Consider the following 21,745-nt stretch of genomic DNA (forward strand, 5'->3'; position numbering starts at 1 on the left):
TGGGCTGGCATCTGGAGGCCTCTCGAGGAGGGACCCTGGGGCTACTCACTCATCCCCATCACAAACTCCTTGAAGTTGATCAGAGAGTCCTTGTTTTCATCCAGGAGCCGGAACATGCGCCCGGCCAAGACTGGCGTGTGGGCGCCGCAGGTCCAGGGTGTCAGGCTGGCGAAGAGCTCCCGGAACTGGCTTGCATCAATGCGGTACTGCTCCAGGTAGGGCAGGCTGGGGTCCCGACGCACAGCTGTGGGCCGGCTGCCCCCCCAGTACTGACTTGCCAGGTGCTTGGCCTGCAGGGGGCACAACACGGTGAGACGGCCGGGCCTCCCAATGTCCCGGCACTTAGGACCGCCCAGCTGGTCAGTGTGTCCTCCCCCCTCCTCTGTCCCGAGTCGCACAGTCCTGGGGCGGGAAGCACCAGGCCAGACACAGCATCTCCCAGAACCGCCCACACGAGCACCATCAGCCTCTTGTTGACAGACGCAGGCGTGGAGACACAGCCCCAGGGCTGCCGGCCACAGCAGGTCACAGTGGGTGAGAGGCGGCACTGACTGGACCGTTCCCACTGTAAGGCTCAGGTGTGGCTGCCAAACCAGAGGCCACTGGGAACCGACAATAGGCGGTCTGGACTTAGCCGTTTCTGCCTGCTCTTCACACCTGTTCCCCTTCTTCTGTTAACAGCACCTGAAATTTTTTGGGAGAGCCCCTCCTGTCCACATCAGGCCGTGGATTGGGCACATGGCCTAGATTTGGCTCAACAATAAACACCCTCCTATAGCCACAGCACCTAACCTGAGTTAGTCCAACAATTGACCCTGGACTTTTTGTTAAAACCTGAGTTAGTCCAACAATTAACCCTGGACTTTTTGTTAAAACCACTTGGAAAGAAAAGCCTCTTTCCCCTGAGAGAGCAGGATGACCCTGGAGCTGCAGACGACAGTCCTGCCATTCTGTAGGAAGAGCAGTCCAGAGGACATCTGAGGTAGGGGAGCTTGGCAGCACGTTTAAGCCCCTGGATCCAGCCATGCCTGAAGCTGTGAATTCCTAGGCTTTCCAGTAACATGAACCAGTGCATTCCCTTTTGTGTAAGCTGACTTGAGTGGATTTTCTGCCACTTAATAAAGTGTCCTGCCAAAACTCCATGAAGGATTAAATTCTACCACACGAGGTTTGTGGCAACTGCATCTGAAGATGCTTTTAAGTCAATTTCTTGGGGCGCCTGGGTGGCTCAGTCTGTTAAGTGTCTGTCTTTGGCTCAGGTCATGATCCTAGGGTTCTGAGATCACGCCCTGCATCGGGCTCCCTGCTAACAGGAAACCTGCTTCTCCTTCTCTTCCCTGCTCATGCTCTCTAATAAAAATCGATTTCTCCTCTGGCAGGAACTTGCCGCACCAAGGACGCACTTAGGGGACCAGGATGCGGTACTGGGCCTGCCCTTGCTCTTGGCTGTCACCTTAAACACCATGTAAAGGTCCTCCAGCTCTTCAATTGAGAAACCAATGTCCCCAGGTATAGCTCGGACCTAGAAGGAAAGAGAAACAGCATGTACTGATGGATTCTCAAGTTCCAGGTCTCTGAGAGAATGCCCACGGGACAAAGGCTAACACAGACCATCCTGGTGAGGCTGCCAGCTGGCCAAGCCCTCGACGGCAGTCCATTCAGGGAGGGAGGTGTGGACCTCACGCTTATCCCTGGTCACCCATCCTGCCACTCAGTCCACACTCTCCAAGTTCCTTCCTGGTGAGCACTGGGGGGGCCTTTCTGTCCTGAACACCCAGTCAGGGACACAAGGTGAGGGGCAATCCTGTAGTGACTGCTGTCTGGATCCCTGGAAAGACTCTGGCACGGGCTCTCTGGAAGGTGTCCTAGAACCTCCCAATAAATGCTCTCTCCAGAGTTGGGGAGGACAGAGGCTCGTAGTAGAGGTACAGCAGGCTGGGTAGGTAGAGGGTGGCTGAGTGTCGCTACCCAGGGGCAGGGGCGAAGCCAGAAGGCTCAGGGCTCAGCCCACAGCAGGAAGACTCTTGGCTTTTAGGTGCTGGGGGGTCAGAGAAGCTTCGCAGTGACCAGCCCAGGAGCAGAAAACAGTGACCAGGCCTCTCCCACTTCCTCAAATTTGCACTTTTCACTCCTGGATTCCAGTCCCACACTACTGGACTAGGGGGCTCTGTACCTGGCCCTGTGGGCAGGAGCAGCTCACCTGGGTCATGACACCTGCCCCCCCCGCCGCCCCCCAGCAACCTGCGGCCGTCCGGCCATCTGGAGCCCAGCCCTGTCCGTACCACGCTCCGCTTGGCTGTGTCCTCCAAGGACTGGATCACTTTCAGCCTCTGTTTAAACCGCATCTGTTCGATGTCGTCGGCCCTCAGGCTGCTGAATTTCTACCGGCCGGAGGGGATTCAGTGAGATAAGGCAGAACCACAGAGCAGAGAACTGCCCTGGGCCACGGCCGCCCACACCCATATGCCCAGCTGGGGCAGGCCGGCCAAAGAGCCCCCGAGGGTGCTGACCTCATAGGACACTTTCAGGAGATCGAAGATGTCCACTTCTGCTGGCGGGTCATCCCCACTAGTCAGCAGGGCATGGAGGTGTGGGATAGGAGGAGAAACACTCTGCTTGTTGACCACGTTATCCAGGTATCTGCAAGGATTAACGGACAGAAGGCTGGACCCCCCCACAGGCAATGGGGGTCTCTCTCCTACTAAGTGATGTGGAGGGACCTAATCTGCCTAGACTCCCAATCAAGAAGTGAGGGTGCTGAGGATAGGGCATCCTCCAGGAGAACAGGAGAGGAGTCCCTGACTCTGGCGGCGGTGGGGCAGAGGCATGCCCAGGAGGGTGCCCTGGCAAGTCGGGGATCCCGCTGGAGGCAGGAGAGAGGCCTCACTCCTCATGAGGCCTGAGCACTAACTCTGGGAAGCCAGGCTGTCCTCTGGGGGTCCCTTGGGTCGGGACCCTTTTTAAGCCCAGACCCTACCACACCAGGAGAAAGGTCTGTCCCAGTGGGAGGGATGACAGGGTCCTGTGTTGGCTCGGAGGGCAGGCGGCAGCATTCCTGGCAGGCCGGGGTCGCTGGGAGTGTTCCAGGCCGGGTGAATATGCACACACGGCCAGCAGGACCCTACGGAGCTCAGGGCCTGGGCCAGTGTGAAGCTGGGGCGGGGACCCTGGATCGGGGGAGGGGGGGATTCAGCTTCTCCGTCCAGAGAACCATGAGTCACGGGGAATCCCAGGGTCAGATTCTGAGAATGAGCTCTGTGGGCTGCTGCTGGCTGGGGCCGGAGCAGAGGGACTGTGGGCCGCCCGGAGGCGGTGGGGGTGGGGGGAAGGGGCTGGATCCCAGATAGTCTGTGAGGGCCGGATGTGGGGACTGAGGGGGCAGGTGGCGGCCCATTCAGCTGTGAGAGCAAGCTGGCTAGGCCCTCCATCTAGGTGACGGTGATGGGGAGGGGGAGGGATGTTGCTGAGCCGGGGAGAGCAGCATCAGGACTGCTCGGAGACAAGAGCAATACTCCAGCTAGGGGCTGGAGGCCCTGTTGCTCCAGCTGCCACCCCCCTGCCCCCCGGGTGCTCAAGCCCATTTTATCGGCTCCCAGAGCTGTCAGGACCCAAGGCTGTTTAGCCGGCACGTTCCCACCAGGAGGAAGCCTCTCTCCTGCCCCATCCTGCGCCCCCGCCCTCCCCCCTCACTCCACCCCGGAGAGTGCACGTCGGTGTGTGCTGAGTGAGCAGTGCCCAGGGCTGGAGACGGGCTGGGCTCTGCCATCCACGGGGGCGCCGGCCAGCAGCCCGGCGGGAGGAGGGAGGCTGGCTCGGTCACCTGCCCAGGACGGTCATGGCCTCGCCCTCGTCGCTGCAGCCCAGCAGCTGCTCCATGTTGGCATCCAGGATGGCCAAGGCCACCTGCAGGATCACCTTGATGCCCTCGTAGAAGAAGCAGTCAACGATGACCACAGCGCTCTCGAAGGGCATGACACTGAGGAAGAGGGTCAGGAACCAGGACAGGGAGATGCTGGAGATCACCCCCAGGTCCTGCATCTTCTCGGACAGCTGTGGCAGGAAGTCTCTCGTGAGCTCCTCGAAGATGCCTTGGTCCACCAGGGCCCCTAGGGAGAGGACAAAAGAGTCTGAACGCCAGGCCCACGCCGCTGACTCGGGTCCCAGGGTGGGTATGGGGAGCCCACCTGATCCCTGGCCAGCTCCACTCACTCGCAGGGCTGGAGGAAACGGGAAACAGCGTGCGGGTTTCCCTTCTACGGCATCCAAACTACTGTGTGAAAAGAATACTTGCCCCCACTGTGCTTGGATCTGCTTTTGGGGAAATACAAATCTCTCCCTTCTAGGAGCGTCTGCCGTGTGTCCTGCCCTGAAGCTTGTGAACAGATGTGTGATTATAAAGGACCCTGAGAGGGGGAGACCCCCAGAGCCAAATGGTGGGGGAAGGACATCCTAGAGCCACAGACTGAGTCACGTACGTAATTATGTACATTTGCCAGCGCATCTCCACTTAATCACGCAGACTCTACGGGCTGCCGTTCGTAGTCATTGAGGCCGGGTGACAGGCACCCAGGGATGTATGGACTACCTGCCCTGGCTGCGATATGGAGATCTTGCACAGTAAAAAGCCTTGCAGAGAGTTACAGGGGTGAGAACAGAGGCCCCAGGCCTCTCACTGCCAACTCATGAGTAGCTGCATGCAGTCCGGGCAAAACTGCCGGGAGTCTGCCTTTGGTCTCCACCTTCTAGCTGTGTGCTGATTTCTCAGCCTCCTCATCTGGTGAATGGGAGCCGGGAGTGTCTGCAGCCCACTGCACGTCCAAGAGGCCTCCGAGAGCTCGCCTGTGCAATGTGCTTGGTGTGGACGCTGGCCCTGGGAGACCCGCCACCCCCACGGGGAGCCGTGGGGCCTCAGCACTCACCCACCACCCTGGTGTTGTAATAGTCAGGCAGCATGCGCTCACAGAGGGCCACCAGCAGCCAGAAGGCTTCCTCCTCACTGCCATAGAGCAGGAGCACGGAGGTGACGATGTTCATGGCCTGTGGGCACAGAGACGGCAAAGGGGAGGCTCAAGAAGCCGGGCCACCAAGTAAAACCGCCCCATCCCCCCAAGGGGCCTGCATGGCCTCACTCTCCAAGCAAGTCCCACAACGACAAACTATCCCACCCAACTCCAGGCAATTTGCCAAAAGGCCATTTGCAGGAAACCAATTTGACAAAAACCATCAGCCAGACACCTCCAATCGGGCCAGTGGTCACTTGGAAAGCCGAGAGGGAGGGTATGAGCATACGGCCCTTCTTCAGAGCGGTTTCTGGTGTCACAGGTGTGACACGGGGCCAGGAGGATGGGAACGTGAGCCCCGTGCAACAGCTACACGGCTGCAGTGAAACGGGGCGGGGGGCACACAGCCTGAGCCAATAGCAAGGCTTCTCAGAAAAAGCTTTCGATGGCGGACCTTCTCTTAAAAACTCTCTAAAGCCAGCACACGGACTTTCCCTGCCCCGGGAACAGGTCACGCAGAACACTGGCCGTACTTGGAAAGGGACTTCGGAGGGGGTGGCACACTTCTGGGAAACCCAGACGCGGGCTCGGGGAAACAGAACGCCATCGGACTGGGCCAGGGAAGCACCCCTCCGGATGTAAAATCAGACGCTGCGGGAAGTGCAAATCAAAACCACTAATGAGATGCCACCTCACTCCAGCAGGGTGGCTACTGTCCAAGGACCGGAGAGCCAGCGTGGCAAGGATGTGGGGCAAGTGGAACCCTTGTACATTGCCGGTGGGGGCATGTAAAATGGTGCTGCTGCCACGAAAAGCACTATGGCAATTCCACACACACACAAAATTAAAGGTCGGATTACCATATGGTCTGGGTACAGACTCAGGAGAAACGAAAGCCAGGACAGGAGCAGACACCGCACGTGCCCGCTCACGGCGGCGCTATTCACAAGAGCCCGAGGCAGAAGCCACACCAGCACCCAGCTGAAGATGCACGGGTAAACCTAGTGTGGCCTATACACAGGGTGCAATACGGTTCAGCCTTAAAAGGGGAGAAATTCTAACACGGGACGCGACAGGGATGAGCCCCGAGGACGCTGTGCTAAGGGAGTAGGCCGGTCCCCAAAAGGCAAATCCTGTGCGACTCTGCTTCTAGGAGGTACTGAAGGCGGGCAAATCCATGCAGAACGGGGAGTAGCAGGGGAGATGTCTGCAGACCCTAAACACCCAAATGCTCCAGCACCCTGGCTGCAGCACACAGAAGGCAGTATGTGCCATGGGCGGAAGTGAGCGGTGAACAGTGTCTCTAGGTATAGCTCTCTTGGTGGCCAGGCTCCTCCAGGGGGCACGGGCACAGTCACTCAGGCCTCTGCTGAGCGAGCCACTGGCAGGAGATGTGGCCTCTGGGCCCGGCTCACCCCCTTTACCTGACAGTAGCCGATGGTGGGGTTTCGGAAAGCGTAGGCAGTCAGCACCCGCCGGAGGGCAGCGATGCCGAGCTCGTTCTGGAAGGCGGGGTGCTCGGGCATGGAGCGGTGGAGGTCCCGCTCGATCTCCTCTGTGGCCAAGCTGGACTTCCCTGTGGACTTCTCCACCAGCTCAGTGTAGTAGCCAGGGTGCGTCACCATCTCGTTCCAGGCCCCTGTGAAGACACAGTTGGCAGCTGTCTCCCTCGCCCTCCCCTTCCGTGGGGACTCTGGGGTCCGTTAAGAGGCGTGAGGCAAGGGTTTCCTGGTGACCGCTCCTGGGAGGGGTCACCCCCCCAACCAGTTTGAATGGCCTTCTTGTGAAACCGTCCAAGTGGCCAAGGGTGTGCGTGCTGGCAGAGCCCGTCCCAAGGAAAGGAGGCCTGCAAGTGACAAGGCACCATCTGGACGACAGAGCCCTGCGCTTGGTGTCTGTGCCCCAGGACGGCGCCCCCGGCTCGGGCCCCTCACCGCTGAGAGCCCCATTTTGGTCTGGGAAAGGGCTAGCAGCTCCTGCCTGGCTGACTCGGGAGGCCGGGTCAGGGGGGCTCTCACCCAGTGGCCCTGGGGGGCCGGGCCGACACCGGGGCAGCTCACCAGAGAAGAGGAGCCACAGTTCCCCGCGGAGGCTCTCAGGGATGCCCTTCAGCACCAGCTCCCGCGTTTTGGCCGTGCGGTACATGCACACGCCACGCCCGTATTCAAAAAAGTGAATGTTCCACGACTCCTCTTTCATCTTCTCCTTGGCCTGGGGAAAAGCAAGCACAGGGTCTGGGCGTGCGCGCTAGGGCCCTCCTCCATCTACAGCGCACGTCTATGAGGGCCCAGGCCAGGCGGGGCATGGCACCACCCCGAGGCAGCAGTGAAATGAGCCTCCGTGCAGAGGCCTAGAGTCTGGCGTGACCGGCCCTGCCCCGTGGGTCGGGCAGGGTGCCCCTGGACACTGTCCTTCGGGGGCCTGAGGACCTGAGGTGGTGTGCAGGCACGAAGCCCCCTCCCAGGCCCGGGTTCTGCACGGCGATGGGGTCCGCGCTCTGGGCTTACCCCCTTGGCCCCCAGGTCCTCCATGGGCGAGTTTCCCTGGAAGAGTTTAAGCAACCCCTGGGATGCGGTCGGGGCCTCCTGCACACTGGAGCTCTGGCGGCCCCCCAGAGGTGTGGTGGGTCTGGTGGGCTGATCTGATGCCTCTGCAGGAGCTGGGGAGTGCTGAAAAACATAACACAGGAGGGAAAGCACCCAGTGAGTGAGCTGCTCAGAGCAGGGTCTCTGATGTACACGCCAGTCGGCTGTTTGAGCACGTGGCCGCCGGCCTCAGGGATCAGCTCGGGTCGGGACTGTCGGGAAAGAGCAGCGGGCCCCACAGAGCCCGAGTGCCGAGCCACAAAGTGGAGCGCAGGCGGGGCAACACTGGGGCCGGATTGGCCAGCACAGCCCTTTGCAGATCAACAGAGTCCTAACTGAGGCAATCGTCCCGCGGGAGCCCTTGATGACTGCCGAGCCAGGGAACGAGTCCTCTCCTATCCCCTCTCCCTCAGGCGACCTGTCCACTGTACCCTCAAGGGTCCTTCCAAGAAGAAGGGGCTCCCACAGGGCTGGTTGTTGTCCCCAGAGCTCCCTGAGTTTCTGTCTTCCTCTGGTCCCCACATCTGATGTGTGGTGCACCCTGCAGCAGTCACATGACCTCTTGGCTCTGGACACTCATGTCAGCTCAAGACTGGGTGCTGTGGCATCCGGCGAACTAGAACTGGGTGTGCGAGGCGGGATCCCTGCCTGCAGACCATCTTTGCCATGGGTGCCACAGGCTACTTCCCCCACGGGGCCTAGCCATAAACAAGGGCCTCGTGTGAGAGGGGGGCCCCAGTAGGGCTGTCGGCCCCACCCCAGGGTGGAAGCCCAGGGATCTGCTTTCCCACTGCACAGCCAGCCGAAGGGCAAGAGAAATGGACCGTGGAGTGGCTCGGGGAATGTGCCGGGGTGGGGGGCAGTATGGGGCTGGTGGAGGGAAGGAGGAATCAGGGACAAAGGTCTGCGGGGGAGCCCTGCCTTTCAGGGCTCTTCCCCTGGTTTTCTGGAACCCTCCCAGGCAAACGCTGCCTGGAGCCCTGGCAGCCCTGACCCTTCAGGCCCAGTGTGGCTGATGCGTGACATCCGTCCCCTGCTTGTGCACTGTCCCTGCGGCCTTCCAGGGGAGCTCGCCGTGGGTAATGGCCTGTGCGGGGAGCTTGTCTCATCTCCTGGCCCAGGGGCTCGGGAGGGCCACAGCTGGTGCCTGTTCTCCCCTCGGCGCCCTCCCTGAGCACCCACTGGCAGGAACAACACTGCTCTGAGTGGACACTCGTCACTGGCTCCCCGCAACCCACTTCCCCTTCTGCCAGCAGCCAGCTCCCCATTTCTCTGGGGGGCACATTTTTCTCTGCTCTTGACTTGGCACTTTGTGGGCTCCACTGAGAACCGGAGTGAAGCCCTGAACTACTAATTAGCTGTTCCCACCCCTGGGCTCAGGGGGGCGGGGTTGGAGGCACTGTGTCACCCAGGCGCCACCGAGGACGTGGAGTGACTGCAGGGAATGCTGGGATGAGCCGAGGATGCGGGGGTTGCCACCAGCACCCGGGTCCCACACACGGCCCGGGAACTATGCCTTCCTGGCGGAAAGCCCAGTCCAGTGGGGGAGAGGCCCCTGTGACGTCAGGAGGCCCACCATGAGGACTTCTTGGCTTGTGGGCCAGTAAGGGTCTCGTCATCTCAGATCCCCCCACTGCCACCCCTACCCCGGCCATGGTCCCATCTTCCAAGCGGCAGGGGCAGGGGATGCTGGTTGGCTTCCCGCAGGACCTCACCCTCTCTGAGTTCCTTGTAAGAGAGCCCTCTTCTTGGCTCTGGTGATGGGTCCACAGGGAGTATGTGTTAAACCCACCGAACAGTACTCTTTGAATATAAATGGCATATTGTATGTCAGTATCCCAGAGATGCTGTCTTTAATAAAAAGGCAGGGAAAGAAAAGAAAGAAACGGAAGAGAACTCTGCTAGGTCCCATCCACAGTCCATCCCTCCGCCCCCGGCTGGTGTTTCGGAAGTGGATTTTGGGTCGGCTAGGATACATTTTCATGACGAACTGCACAGTCTGTGGGGCACATCCCCAGACCAGACTGACTTGGAGATTCTGCTGCCTGCCTGAGGTTCCCCAAAGGGACCAGGACACAGATGGACTTGCAGGCCCCAGAGCACCTCAGAGAATCAGGCTCTCAGTGCCGGAGAAGGGCACAGACTCCAGGATGTGGCCTTGGCAATGCTGTCTTGTGTGACAGCTGCGTGCGAGATGGGATGCTCATGGGCCACGCCGTCTGGGGGTCCTGCGTCTTCCCGGGCCAGTCCCTCCCTTGCCTGCAGGTGACCACCTCACACATCCATCTGGTGCAAACCTCCTGACCCACCTCCCCACCTCACTTCCTGCTCCACAGAACCTCCGGCCTCCTGTGAGACTGAATGAGCTAGTGAGTGGGAGCAATCTGAGGCCCGTCACGGCCACGGCCATCAGCCAGCCTTCCTGCATCCGTGGCCCACAGGCCCACCCTTCCACCTCTGGGACGGGGACCTACCTCTAGGCGACTGCCCCCTCAGTGGATCCACGGACTGGATCCAGGGGGCGCCGTCCCTACAAACCCTCCTCGTGCTTCCACTGGGGGGCACTCACACGCCGTGTTCACTGAGCTGTCCACCTATGTTCCCTGTACTTTAAAGTATACGTGTTCTACCTCAACTAAAGTGACCCCTGTTCTGCTCGGCTGACCTTTATATAAACTCCTCAAAAGAGTTGTTGAAACTCACTGTTTCCTTTCCCCCAGTCTGCCAGGAAGTATACCTTCTCCTTCTAGTATCTAACATCTAGTACCCCGGTCCGCCCCTCTGAGGCCCTGTCGATTCCCTCCTGTGGGCAATGCTGAAATTAGCGAGTGAGCCTCTTCTCCCCCTCCCTGCTCTCCCTGCCAACATACAGTGATATACTTCCACTCCCAGGTAAGGATGCAATCGATGAGCTTATTCTACTGTCCATGCCTTTTTTATTTTTTTATTTTTTTAATTAATTATTTATTTATTTATTTATTTATTTATTTATTTAAAGATTTTATTTATTTGAGAGAGAGAGAGAATGAGAGATAGAAAGCATGAGAGGGAAGAGGGTCAGAGGGAGAAGCAGACTCCCCGCCGAGCAGGAAGCTTGATGTGGGACTCGAGCCCGGGACTCTGGGATCATGACCTGAGCCGAAGGCAGTCGCTTAACCAAATGAGCCACCCAGGCGCGACTTTTTTAAAAGAAAGATTTTATTTATTTGAGAGAGCGAGCGAGCGAGCAAGTGAGCACGTGCACAAGCAGGGAATGGGCAGAGGGAGAGGGAGAAGCAGACTCCCTGCGGAGCAGGGAGCCCGATGTGGGGCTCGATCCCAGGACCCTGAGATCATGACCCAAGGAGAAGGCAGAAGTTCAACCAACTGAACCACCCAGGTGCCACTTAAAACTGTTAGATTTCTTAAATTCCTCCATGTTCTTTACTTACTGCCTGTGGTCCTCACTCCTGAATCTTATTTTTCCCACATAAAATTCTTTGGTCATGGTTTTTAAAAATTAAAAATTAAAAATTAAAGATTTAAAAAAATCTTTAAAATGTTACTCTCGGGGCACCTGGGTGGCTCAGTTGATTGAGCGTCTGACTTTTGATGTTGGCTCAGGTCATGATCTCAGGGTCCTGCGATTGAGCCCCATGTCAGGCTCTGCACAGAGTCTGCTTGAGATTTTTCTCTCTCCCTCTGCCACTTCCCCCCCTCCCCGGCTTGTGTGCTCTCTCTCAAAAAAAAAAAACCTTAAGAAAAAAAAAGACATCTCTGGAGTCCCAGGATCGAGTCCCACATCGGGCTCCCTGCTCAGCAGTGAGTTGGCTTCTCCCTCAGACCCTCCCCCCTCTCGTGCTCTATCTCATTCTCTCTCTCAAATAAATAAATAAAATCTTCAAAAAAAATTAAAAGTAAATAAAATGTTACTCTGTATAAAATGTTGCTATCTAAAAGTCTGAACCTACTCTGATTTTCTTCTTTCATAAATGACTTGGGTCTTTTTTGACTGGTTGCCTTAAAGATTTTTTTTTTTTAATCTTTAGTTTTTACTGCATTCTGTTAATATTGGCTATTCTGGACTGGTTTTCCCAGAAATACGACGTGCCCTTCCACCATGCACAGTCAAGTCTTTTTACGCTCAGAAAAGTTTTCCCGATTGGTAATTTCTATCAGTTGTTATTCTATGCTCTTCGGTTTTCTGTTTCTATTACTTTACGGTCTTTGGTAGTCTGTGCTCTTATACATAAGTTGGATCTTCTTTGTCTGAGTTCTTTATCACAGCTCCTGACCGTTTTTTTCTCTTTCTTGTTTGGCCCTCCCTTGACCCCCATCCCTTCCTCATCCCTTCAAGTCTGTTCATTGTTGTGTTCTCCTTGTGCGATACTTAATTCTGAAAAATTTCTCCTGAGTCCCATCAACTCTTTTCTGTTGACTGGTCACTTTGTTTCTGAGCTTTCTAAAAATTTTTATTTATACCATTCTTTAGTAGTTTCTATTATTTTTCTAATTCTTATTAGATCATTTTGAAATATTAGGGTGTGGTTTTCATCTGCTTTGGGGGAATACTGTTCTGATGGACTTTCATTGTCTGTGGAAGGTTACCTGGTTTTTTTTTTTTCCCCCTAAGATAACTTTGTATGGGGTGTGATCATAATCCTCTGTTGCTCGGGTTTAAATGATGTGAATTCTTCTGTACTTTCAGGAGGATTATGTATGTGTTGGGAAGATGTGGGTCACGGTAGCTTTCCGCACTGAACATTTGGGGGATCTGTCTTGTGCTGTACCTCTCAGTGTAGCCCCCTCCCCTCAAGATTTCCTATCCGTTTCCTCTAGTGTCGTAAGCTTCCCTCTCCTTCCCCCCACCCCCCCAGGTTCCTGCCCTGCTCAGTCCAGGTCTTGTTTTCCTCAGGGAGGGAGGGCTCTTTCCTTTTGGGGGTTGTGGTGGGTGTTTCAGATCCTCAGGGCAGTGGGCCGCCCTGGATTATCTGATTTTCCCTCCCTCGTTTGTTTGGTTTGCTTATCTGTAGAGTGGAGCCGAGAAATGTCCCCAAGTCACTGGCTGTATCTGAGTCACCTGCCGAGGTTTCTGTTCAGTGAGCAGTCTCTCTCTCCGGGGTGTGGGGAGGTGTTTTATGGTTTCTGGGTTCCCTGGCTCTTGGGACTGTCAGAACCCCTTTGCTCTTCCCTTTCCCGCCTCCGCACAGCTGCTGAGTCTACATCCGTTTAGAGTAACGCTGCAGTTGGTCGTCTGACCCCACCTCCTCGTTGTTTGGGGTTTGTGGGACACCCTTCCCACCTGCCTTCGTTCAAGTTGGTCTGGGCCTTTTCCTGAGGAAAGTCGGTAAGATTTAAAAATTACCCTGCTCCCACCGCCTTGTCCCAGTTAAAGTCCCCTCCACTCAGGTTTTTCTTCCTGTCTTTCCACTGAGCGACTCGGGTCAAGGCCGCCATGACCCGTGTTTGCCGTCTCCAGTAGCCGGGCCTCAGTGCTCGTAATGCTTGACCTCAGACATCATACATCCCAACCTGCACTCTTCCAGCCCTGCTCTCCCTGCATCTGCCCCGCGGCGTGAAATGGTGATTTGACTCTCTGAGCTGCACAGCCAACACCACAGTGTCATCACCTTGTAAAACCCCTTTCTTTTGCCCAGACCCAATACCGAATGTACTGAACCTATCAATGATCTCAGATCTACTTCCAAAACATGTCCTATACACTAACTCTGAACAATCCAAGAAGGAAATTAACAAGACAATTCCATTTATGACAGCATGGAAAAGAATCAAGTGTTTAGGGATAAACCGAACCAGGGAGGTGAAGACTTGTAGGCTCAAGACTACAGAATATTGCTGAAAGAAATTAAAGAAGGCATAAATAAACAGAAAGACATGTTGTGTTCATGGATTAGAAGACTTAACATTGTTAAAATGTCAATACTCCCCAAAGTGACCTACAGATTCAGTGTAGCTCCCCGTCAAAATCCCAAGAACTTTGTTTGCAGAAAAAAAAAATCTATATTAAAACTCATATGGAATCTCAAGGGCAGAACCACAAATAGTGAAAACAATAGCCAAAGAGGATGAAACTGGGAGAGCGGGTCTCATACTTGCTGGTTTAGAAGTCTGCTATAAAGCTATACTAGTTAACAGTGTGGTACTGGCGTGGAGACAACAGACCAACGGAATAGAACTGAGAGCCCAGAACCGAGCCTCGAATATGTGGTAAATGATTCTTGACACGGGTGCCGAGACTGTTCAATGGGGAAGAGACAGAGTTTTATAACAAATGGTGCTGAGAACCGGGTATCCAACTGCAAAATGATGAAGATGGACCCTTACCTCACACCATACATGAAAATTAACTAAAAAATGGAGCAAAGACATAAATGTAAGAGCTAAGGCTATAAAACACTTAGAACAAAATACAGAAGAAAAGCTTTATGACTTTGGATTGGCAGTCATTTCTTGGATATGATACTAAAAGCACAAGAAATAAAAGAAAAATAAACTGGACTACATAAAAATGTAAAACTTCTGTATATCAAAGGACACAAACATCAAAATGAGAAGACAATCTATGGGAATGAGAGAAAATATTTGCAAATTATATATCTGATGGGTTAATATCCAGAATATATAGAGAACTTCTACAACTTGACAACAAACAACCCAACTTTAAAAAAAAGGTGAAGGACTTGAATAGACATTTCCCCAAAGAAGCTGGACAAATGGTCAATAGGATATGAAAAGATGCCCAATATCACTGATCACTGGGGAAATGCAAATCAAACCCACAATGAGATACCACTTCACACCCATTAGAATGGTTATTGTAAAAAACGTGGAAGATAACAGCGTTGGCAAGGATGGGGAGGAACTGGGACCCTTGTGCACTGCTGGTGGGAATGTGAAATGGTGCAGTCACAGGGGAAGAAGGTCTGGCAATTCCTCAAAACATTAAACACTGAATTACCCATTGACTTCTTGCCAGCAATTCTACTTCCAGGTATCTCCCTCTAAGAACTGAAAGCAGGGTCTTGAAGAGATGTGTGTACAACTATATCCATAGAAGCATTATACAAGAGCCCAAAGGTACAAGCAACCCAAGTGTCCATCAAAAGATGGACGGCGGTGCCTGATGGCTCAGTGGGTTAAGCATCGGACTCTTGATTTCGGCTCAGGTCATGATCTTAGGTTTGTGAGATCAAGGCCCGTGTTGGGCTCCATGCTGAATGTGGAGGCTGCTTAAGATTCTCTCTCTCCATCTACCCCCACGCCCCTGCTCACACGCGCTCTCTCTCTCAAAGAAAGGATGAGTGGACAAACAAATACGGTATATGTCTACAGTGGGATATTAGTCAGCCTTAAAATGGAAGGAAATTCTGACACTGCTACCATGAGGACGAACCTTGCGGTTGCACAAGAGGTGAATGGACATCACGCCACTGAACTGTACACTTCAAAATGGGTAAGATGGTGGATTTCACGTTATGTGTCTTTTACCACAATTAAAAAAAAAAAAAAGGACATCCTGAATTTGACCACTTCTCATGAGCTCCACTGCTCCTACCCGCGACCAAGGCTCTATCGTTCCATGTCCTGATTACTTGAGCAGCCTTTCCACTCGTGCCTGCTTCTACCCGGGCCACTCCCTAGTCCAGCACTGCCCAAGGGAAACAGAATGAGAGCAGCTTATGTAATTTAACCCGTCCTAGTAGCCACGTTAAAATACAGGAGAGAAATTGGTGAGATGAGTTTTAATAACAGATTTTATTTAATCCACTCTAGCCAATATATGGTTATTTCAACATGGAATTACTATAGAAAGTTACTGAGATCTTTTACGTTCTATTTTCTCATAGTAAATCTTCAAGCTCTGGTGCGGAGTTTGTGCCTATGGCACATTTCAGTTTGGACCAGCCACACTTTCCAGGGCCCAACAGCTACGCGTGGCTCCCATGCTGAGCAGCGTGCCTCTAACCCATTCCCAGCCTGACAGGCCAGACGAATTCTATTAAAACATGCACAGATTGTGCCCCTCCTCCGGCCAGAACTCGCCAACGGCTTCCCATCTCACTCAGAGTCAAAGCTAGAGTGCCGACAAGGCCCGCAGGCTTCCATGATCTGGCTTCCCGCTTCCTTCTAACCTCACCTTCTACACTGCTCTTCACTCGCCTCCGTGGCCTGTGCCAAGCTCAATCCCACCCCTGGGCCTTTGCACCTGCTATTCCCTCTGCCTCCAACACCCTTTCCCCAGGTACTTCATGGCTTATTCCCTTACTTGGGAGCCCCTCCTTTCCCCTGATCCCTTTATCTGGCTCTATTTTTATCCATAGATCTTATCACCACCTGCCATACCTCAGATGTTTGTTTGCTTATTGTCTGTCTCTCCCACTAGAATATAAGCTCTGTCTAATCTGTTCACTGCTCTCTTCCCAGTGCCTGGGATAGCACCTGGCACCTAACGGAAATGCAATAAAAACATCTTGTGGGGGGCACCTGGGTGGCTCAGTGGGCTGAGTGTCTGACTCTTGGTTTCAGCTCAGGTCGTGATCTCAGGGTCGTGGGACTGAGTCCCACATCAGGCTCCCTGCTCAGCACAGAGTCTGCTTGTCCCTCTCCCTCTGCTCCTCCCCCCCCGCCCCACCCCCTGGAGCATGCTCGCTCTCTCTCAAAATAAATAAATAAAATCTTAAAAAAAGCCCCCAAAACTATGTTGGGTGAACGGTGAGCATTCAGAAGGGGCCAGGGGTCTATGCTTACTCTGGCCTGGTAGGCCCTGTCATTTGTCGTGTTGGGCCTCATGAAGGCAGCTCAACATTCTTTTCACCCCAACCTAAACTCACTCTCTCTTGAAATCCCAGATCAAGCCCAACTTCCTCTAAGAAACCTTCCTAAATGTCTCCAATGATCAGAGTCTGTCCAGCCCCTTCCCATCCATTCCCTATCTACTTACTGAGCATTGACTATGGGGGTGGAAAATATAAAGGCCTCCATGGGCCAGACCAGGTGGGGCTTTGGGGAGCTGGAGGGCATGTGCCACTGCTTGGCTCCAGTGCCACCCGGCAGGAATGTGGGCCCCGTAATGCCAGGGCTGCTAATTTTTCCAGAGAAGCCAGATATGTGGATTTTTACATAGACTCTTCTAATCATGAAGTGTTTTTGCAAACTCAGATTGACCCACAGCACACATATCTTGTCATTCCAGGAAGCAATCAAATATGGCCATGGTTGTACCAACCTCAGTGAGCTCCCTCTGGTCACAGATGGACTGAGGGGAATAACTGTCATGGACTGAAGCAGCTGCCTAATTCTGTAAGTTCGTAATTATATGACAAAACGAACATCACAAATGCCTTGATCATATTTGGAGGATACTAGAAATGCAGCTCATCGTTTTAACAACTGGTGAATAAAAGCAGGGGATAAAAGATTTCCTCTGCCCTTCCTAGGTGAACTATGCCTCAGTAGTGAAGTAGTTGATGAGGGGGGTTCTCTTTAGGGACATATTCCAGGCTCATCAACAGAAGGATTGACAGTAGACTGCCGCCATCTTGCAACCCCTGATCTATGCAGAGCCCATCAGGGACTGAGGACAGCACACGACAGGATGCCCGGGTGTTGTATATAGCTCTTGGTGGAAGTACATAGCTCCCCAATCCCATGTACAAGCAGACTCGCCCCTAAACACACAAACAACTGAACCTGAATCTGATCTGGGTCTCACTATTCAACCACCAACCTACAGGAGACAGGGCACAGAAGAATACTGTAAACGCCTCCAGAGGGATGCCATCAGGAAGAACCAGACCGTGAGACCCTCTACAGCACAAATGACCCCGTTCCCTCAACAAAATACTGCAAGAAGAAAGAGAGACGGAGCGGACATCTCCAGATCAAAAGGAATTTAAGAGACATAGCGACTGACCACATATGACCTATGTGTACTTCAATGCCAATGATGCTCAGATGGTAAAAAGTACACCTACTTTTGGGGAAACGCAAATACAAGTACAGTTGACCACTGAGCAACCCGGGTTCTGGATGCGCAGGCTCATTTATGTGTGGATGTTTTGGATAAACACAGCACTGTAAATGTGTTTTCCTTCCCTTAAGATTTTATTAATAACATTTTCCTTTCCGTTACTGTTAAGAATACGCTATATATGGGGCGCCTGGGTGGCTCAGTTGGTTAAGCAACTGCCTTCGGCTCAGGTCATGATCCTGGAGTCCCTGGGTCGAGTCCCGCATCGGGCTCCCTGCTCAGCGAGGAGCCTGCTTCTCCCTCTAATCCTCCCCCCTCTCATGTACTCTCTCTCTCTCTCTCTCTCTCTCTCTCTCATTCTCACTCTCAAATAAATAAATAAATCTTTAAAAAAAAAAAAAAGAATACGCTATATAATACACGTAACACACCAAATCCAGGTTAATCAGCTGTTTATGCTGAGAAAGGCTTCCAGTCCAGTGTAGACTCTTAGTAGTTAAGTTTTGGAAGAGCCAAAATTTCTACGTGGATTTCTGACTGTGTGAGGGGTCGGCGCCCCTAACCCTTGCATTGTTCAAAGGTCAACTGTATTTGATATGAAGGAATTACTGTTAATTTTGGTGTAATAATGATATTGAAGTTAAGTCTTTAAAGAGGATCTTCCCTCCTCCAAAAAAAATAAACTAAAAAAAAAAAAAAAGTTTTTCCCTGTAAAAATCCATGAAAGATTAAAGATTGACTGGAAAAATACCAGTAAATAAACCCATGCTAGATAGGTCTCAACTGTGGCAGAAGTTCCTGTGGGATGGAGATGAGGTTCGCTGGTCAAGCCTGAGAAGGTTTCTTATATGCAATGGGGCTTGAGGAAGGCAGGGCGTGCTCAGGAGGACTGGGGGGGCGCGGTGGGGTACAGAGGGGCCTGTGAGCTTGGGCAGCATGTGTGGCCGGGACACCCGAGTCGGGCTAGGTTAGGCTCGCCATCCTGCACCGAGAGGGAGGCCTCCCAGCTGAGGCCACGGCAGGCACCAGCATGGAGGCTGATGGCTGCCCGGGCTCTCCTCCTGGCCCTGACCGCCCTGCCCCACCACTCCCATGGGGCCTCTCACCTCTGGGGCCGGGTCCACGGTGCTGGCTTTCCTTCCCCCACCGCTGCCTCCTGGCTGCTTGGACGGCATTTTCTGGAGGAAGTCAGAGATCCTCTGAACTAAGAAATCGCGGTCTTTCAGGTTGGCGAACAGGAAGGTCATTTTGCTCTTGGTGCTAATGGACAGGGGGCTGGGCAGGACACTGGAGCTGTCAGCTTTTTCGACAATGGTCACCTGAGAAGGCAAAGCAAGCACTGGGGGTTGGTGTCTGGGGACGGGAAGCTGACTGGCTTTGTGCATGTGGGAGCACAGTGGCCTCACGCAGTTCTTTCCTGGCCAAGGGCACTGGCTGGGCCCCACCGCATTCCTGTGCTGAGTCTGCTGCTTATCGCCGTGGGACTCTGAGCAAGTCACCTGCACGTGCAAGCCTGGTTTCCCCCTGTTGATGGGGGCGGTGAGCCCACCAGCCTAGCAGGACCATCGTGAGGATGATGATGCAGAAGTGCTCAGCCCCGCTGCTGGTCTATCCGGCTTCCCAAAGACGTCCAGTTACTCTCTTACACTAAAGCATGGGGAGCAGCCCTGCCTGCATGCTGTCCTAAGCACCGGCTCCCCAGGTACTTGCTAACAGGTGCGTCCTGGGCCCAGCTCTGACCCTGAGGCGTGTGGACAGTATCATAGGTGTGGAGGGTGCAGAATGGGCTTTCAAGGGACGCCTCTGCAGAGACTGTGGCCCAGGGGGGTGGACAGACAACGGACAGGGAGGGACTGGCCTGACACACAAGGAAAGGCTGGAGAAGCTGGGGCAAGAGTGAGCAGGGGCGGGGGGTGAGCGTGTGCAGGTGTGCACGTGTGTGTGCAGATGCATGTGAGCATGTGTGTGCATGTGTGTGCGTGCGTGAAGATGCATATGAGCATGTGTGTGCATGCGTGTGCACAGATGCACGTGTGTGCGTGCAGATGCATGTGAGCATGCGTGTGCGTGCGGACATGTGAGCATGTGTGTGCACGTGTATGTGCGTGCGTGCAGGTGCATGTGAGCATGTGTGCACGTGTGTGTGCAGATGCATGTGAGCATATGTGTGCAGATGCAAGTTAGCTTGTGTGCATGCGTGAGTGCAAATGCATGTGAGCATGCGTGTGCGTGCAGATGCATGTGATCATGTGTGCATGCGTGTGTACAGACGCATGTGAGCACATGTGCATGCGTGTGTGCACGCGCAGATGTATGTAAGTATGTATGTGCGTGCGTGCAGATGCATGTGAGCATCTGTGTGCATGTGTGCAGATGCATATGAGCTTGTGTGCATGTGCATGCGTGAGTGCAGGTTCATGTGAGCATGTGTGTGTACGTGTGTGCATGCAGATGCGTGTGAGCATGTGTGCACGTGTGTGTGCGTGCGTGCAGATGCATGAGCATGTGTGCACGTGTGTGCGTGCAAATGCATGTGAGCATGTGTGCGTGCAGGTGCATGTATGTGTCCACGTGTGTGCGTGCAGATGCACGTGAGCATGTGTGCATATGCATGTGCATGTCTGCGTGCAGATGCATGTGAGCATGTGTGTGCACGTGTATGCATGTGAGCACTGTGTACACGTGCGTGCAGATGCATGAGCATGTGTGCACGTGTGCGTGCAAATGCATGTGAGCATGTGTGCGTGCAGGTGCATGTATGTGTGTGCACGTGTGTGCGCAGATACACGTGAGCATGTGTGTGCACGTGTGCGTGCGTGCGTGCAGATGCATGTGAGCATCTGTGGGCGTGTGTGCAGATGCATATGAGCTTGTGTGCATGTGCATGCGTCAGTGCAGGTTCATGTGAGCACTGTGGGCACGTGCGTGCGTGCAGATGCATGTGAGCATCTGTGTGCATGTGTGCAGATGCATATGAGCTTGTGTGCATATGCATGCGTGAGTGCAGGTTCATGTGAGCGCTGTGGGCACGTGCGTGCGTGCAGATGCATGTGAGCATGTGTGCGCGTCACAGGTCTGCACGCATGTGAGCTAAGATCTAAGAAGGGGGAACGGTTCACTGAAGGTCCCACGGGTCCCGGCGGGACACTGACGTGCGCTGATGGACATTCTCAACTACGCTGGGGGTGGGGACGAAAGGGTCAGGTGCAGGCAGCACCCTCCCGAGGGGGTGGCCGTGCAGAGGAAGGGACATGCGGGTGGGACGCGGGAACAAGGCCGGGTGAGGAGCCAAGCCAGCTTCCGCTTTTCAGCTGAGCCAGCGGACAGAAGGAATGCTGCTTCCCGCGGTGGCGCCGGGAGGAGCACATTTAGGGCTGCAATGTCCACTCTGCAGCCTGCTCTGAGGGGGAAGCACTGGGAAGGCCCCTGGTGGGCACACTGGGGATCACCGGTGCCAGGCCAGGGCCTCTGTCCTGACCCCAGAGCCCAAGTCCGTCCTGCTCCCCGCCTCAGCCAGGCTCTCTGCCATCAGAAACACCGGGATCATTGGGAGAAACAGAGCTGAGGCCCATGGAGACCTCTGCACCCATCCCCAGGCCCTGGCCCAGGACAGACTCACGGCCCAGTAGGAATGTGGGGTCAGGGGTCACCTGAGCCCTCAGCCGGAAGCTTCTGGAGCTGTGGCTCTTTCAAGTCCCTTGCCTCGGACTTGCCTTGGGAAAACGAGGCAGCATACAGAAAAGCCCCCCTCCCCCGACACCTATCACCACTGCACCCACAAGTGGAGGGCTTTGTCAATGCAGGGGGGCCTCACAACTCCAGGCTGTTACTAAAATCAAGATCCTGTGATTTAGGTTGTAACTTAAGAACCTCACTGTGCTTCACAGAGCTGAGCAGCCAGTCTGCCCTGCTGGGCCACGAGGAAAAGGGGGCCTGAGGACCTGCTCTGACCTTCTGGGGGGGGGGTCTGTCAGTGCTTTCCACCTGGGCGGGGGCCCTCTCCCTCACTGTCCACACCCTTCACTGCAGCATATGACACAACGGCCTTGCTTCCACCACGGTCACTGTGGAAGCCTAAAAACCCTGAGGAAAAAATATCTCTGACAGACGAGAGCCGTCCCCATCCCTGACGGGTGAGAGCTGTCCCCATCCCTGACAGGTCAGAGCTGACCCCTACCTGTGACAGGTGA

At 54.3% G+C, this 21,745-nt stretch overlaps 1 protein-coding gene across 1 annotated transcript in view; it reads right to left on the minus strand.

Moving 5' to 3' along the window:
• TBC1D9B (TBC1 domain family member 9B) overlaps positions 1-21,745 on the minus strand; it is a gene marked incomplete at its 5' end in the record, with an annotated part of 42,031 nt that overhangs the window by 6,255 nt on the left and 14,031 nt on the right. Inside the window, 10 exons of the mRNA XM_025862630.2 lie at positions 50-290; positions 1,454-1,522; positions 2,283-2,381; positions 2,511-2,640; positions 3,821-4,106; positions 4,920-5,037; positions 6,425-6,639; positions 7,061-7,211; positions 7,508-7,669; positions 18,662-18,874. Coding sequence (XP_025718415.2) covers positions 50-290; positions 1,454-1,522; positions 2,283-2,381; positions 2,511-2,640; positions 3,821-4,106; positions 4,920-5,037; positions 6,425-6,639; positions 7,061-7,211; positions 7,508-7,669; positions 18,662-18,874 — 1,684 coding nt within the window. The remainder of the gene's footprint in view (positions 1-49; positions 291-1,453; positions 1,523-2,282; positions 2,382-2,510; positions 2,641-3,820; positions 4,107-4,919; positions 5,038-6,424; positions 6,640-7,060; positions 7,212-7,507; positions 7,670-18,661; positions 18,875-21,745) is intronic.

This window comes from Callorhinus ursinus, unplaced genomic scaffold (genome assembly GCF_003265705.2).
Source record: "Callorhinus ursinus isolate GAN/ISIS: 27379988/994484 unplaced genomic scaffold, GSC_fseal_2.0 scaffold81, whole genome shotgun sequence".
In the NCBI taxonomy this organism is placed as follows: Eukaryota; Metazoa; Chordata; class Mammalia; order Carnivora; family Otariidae; genus Callorhinus; species Callorhinus ursinus.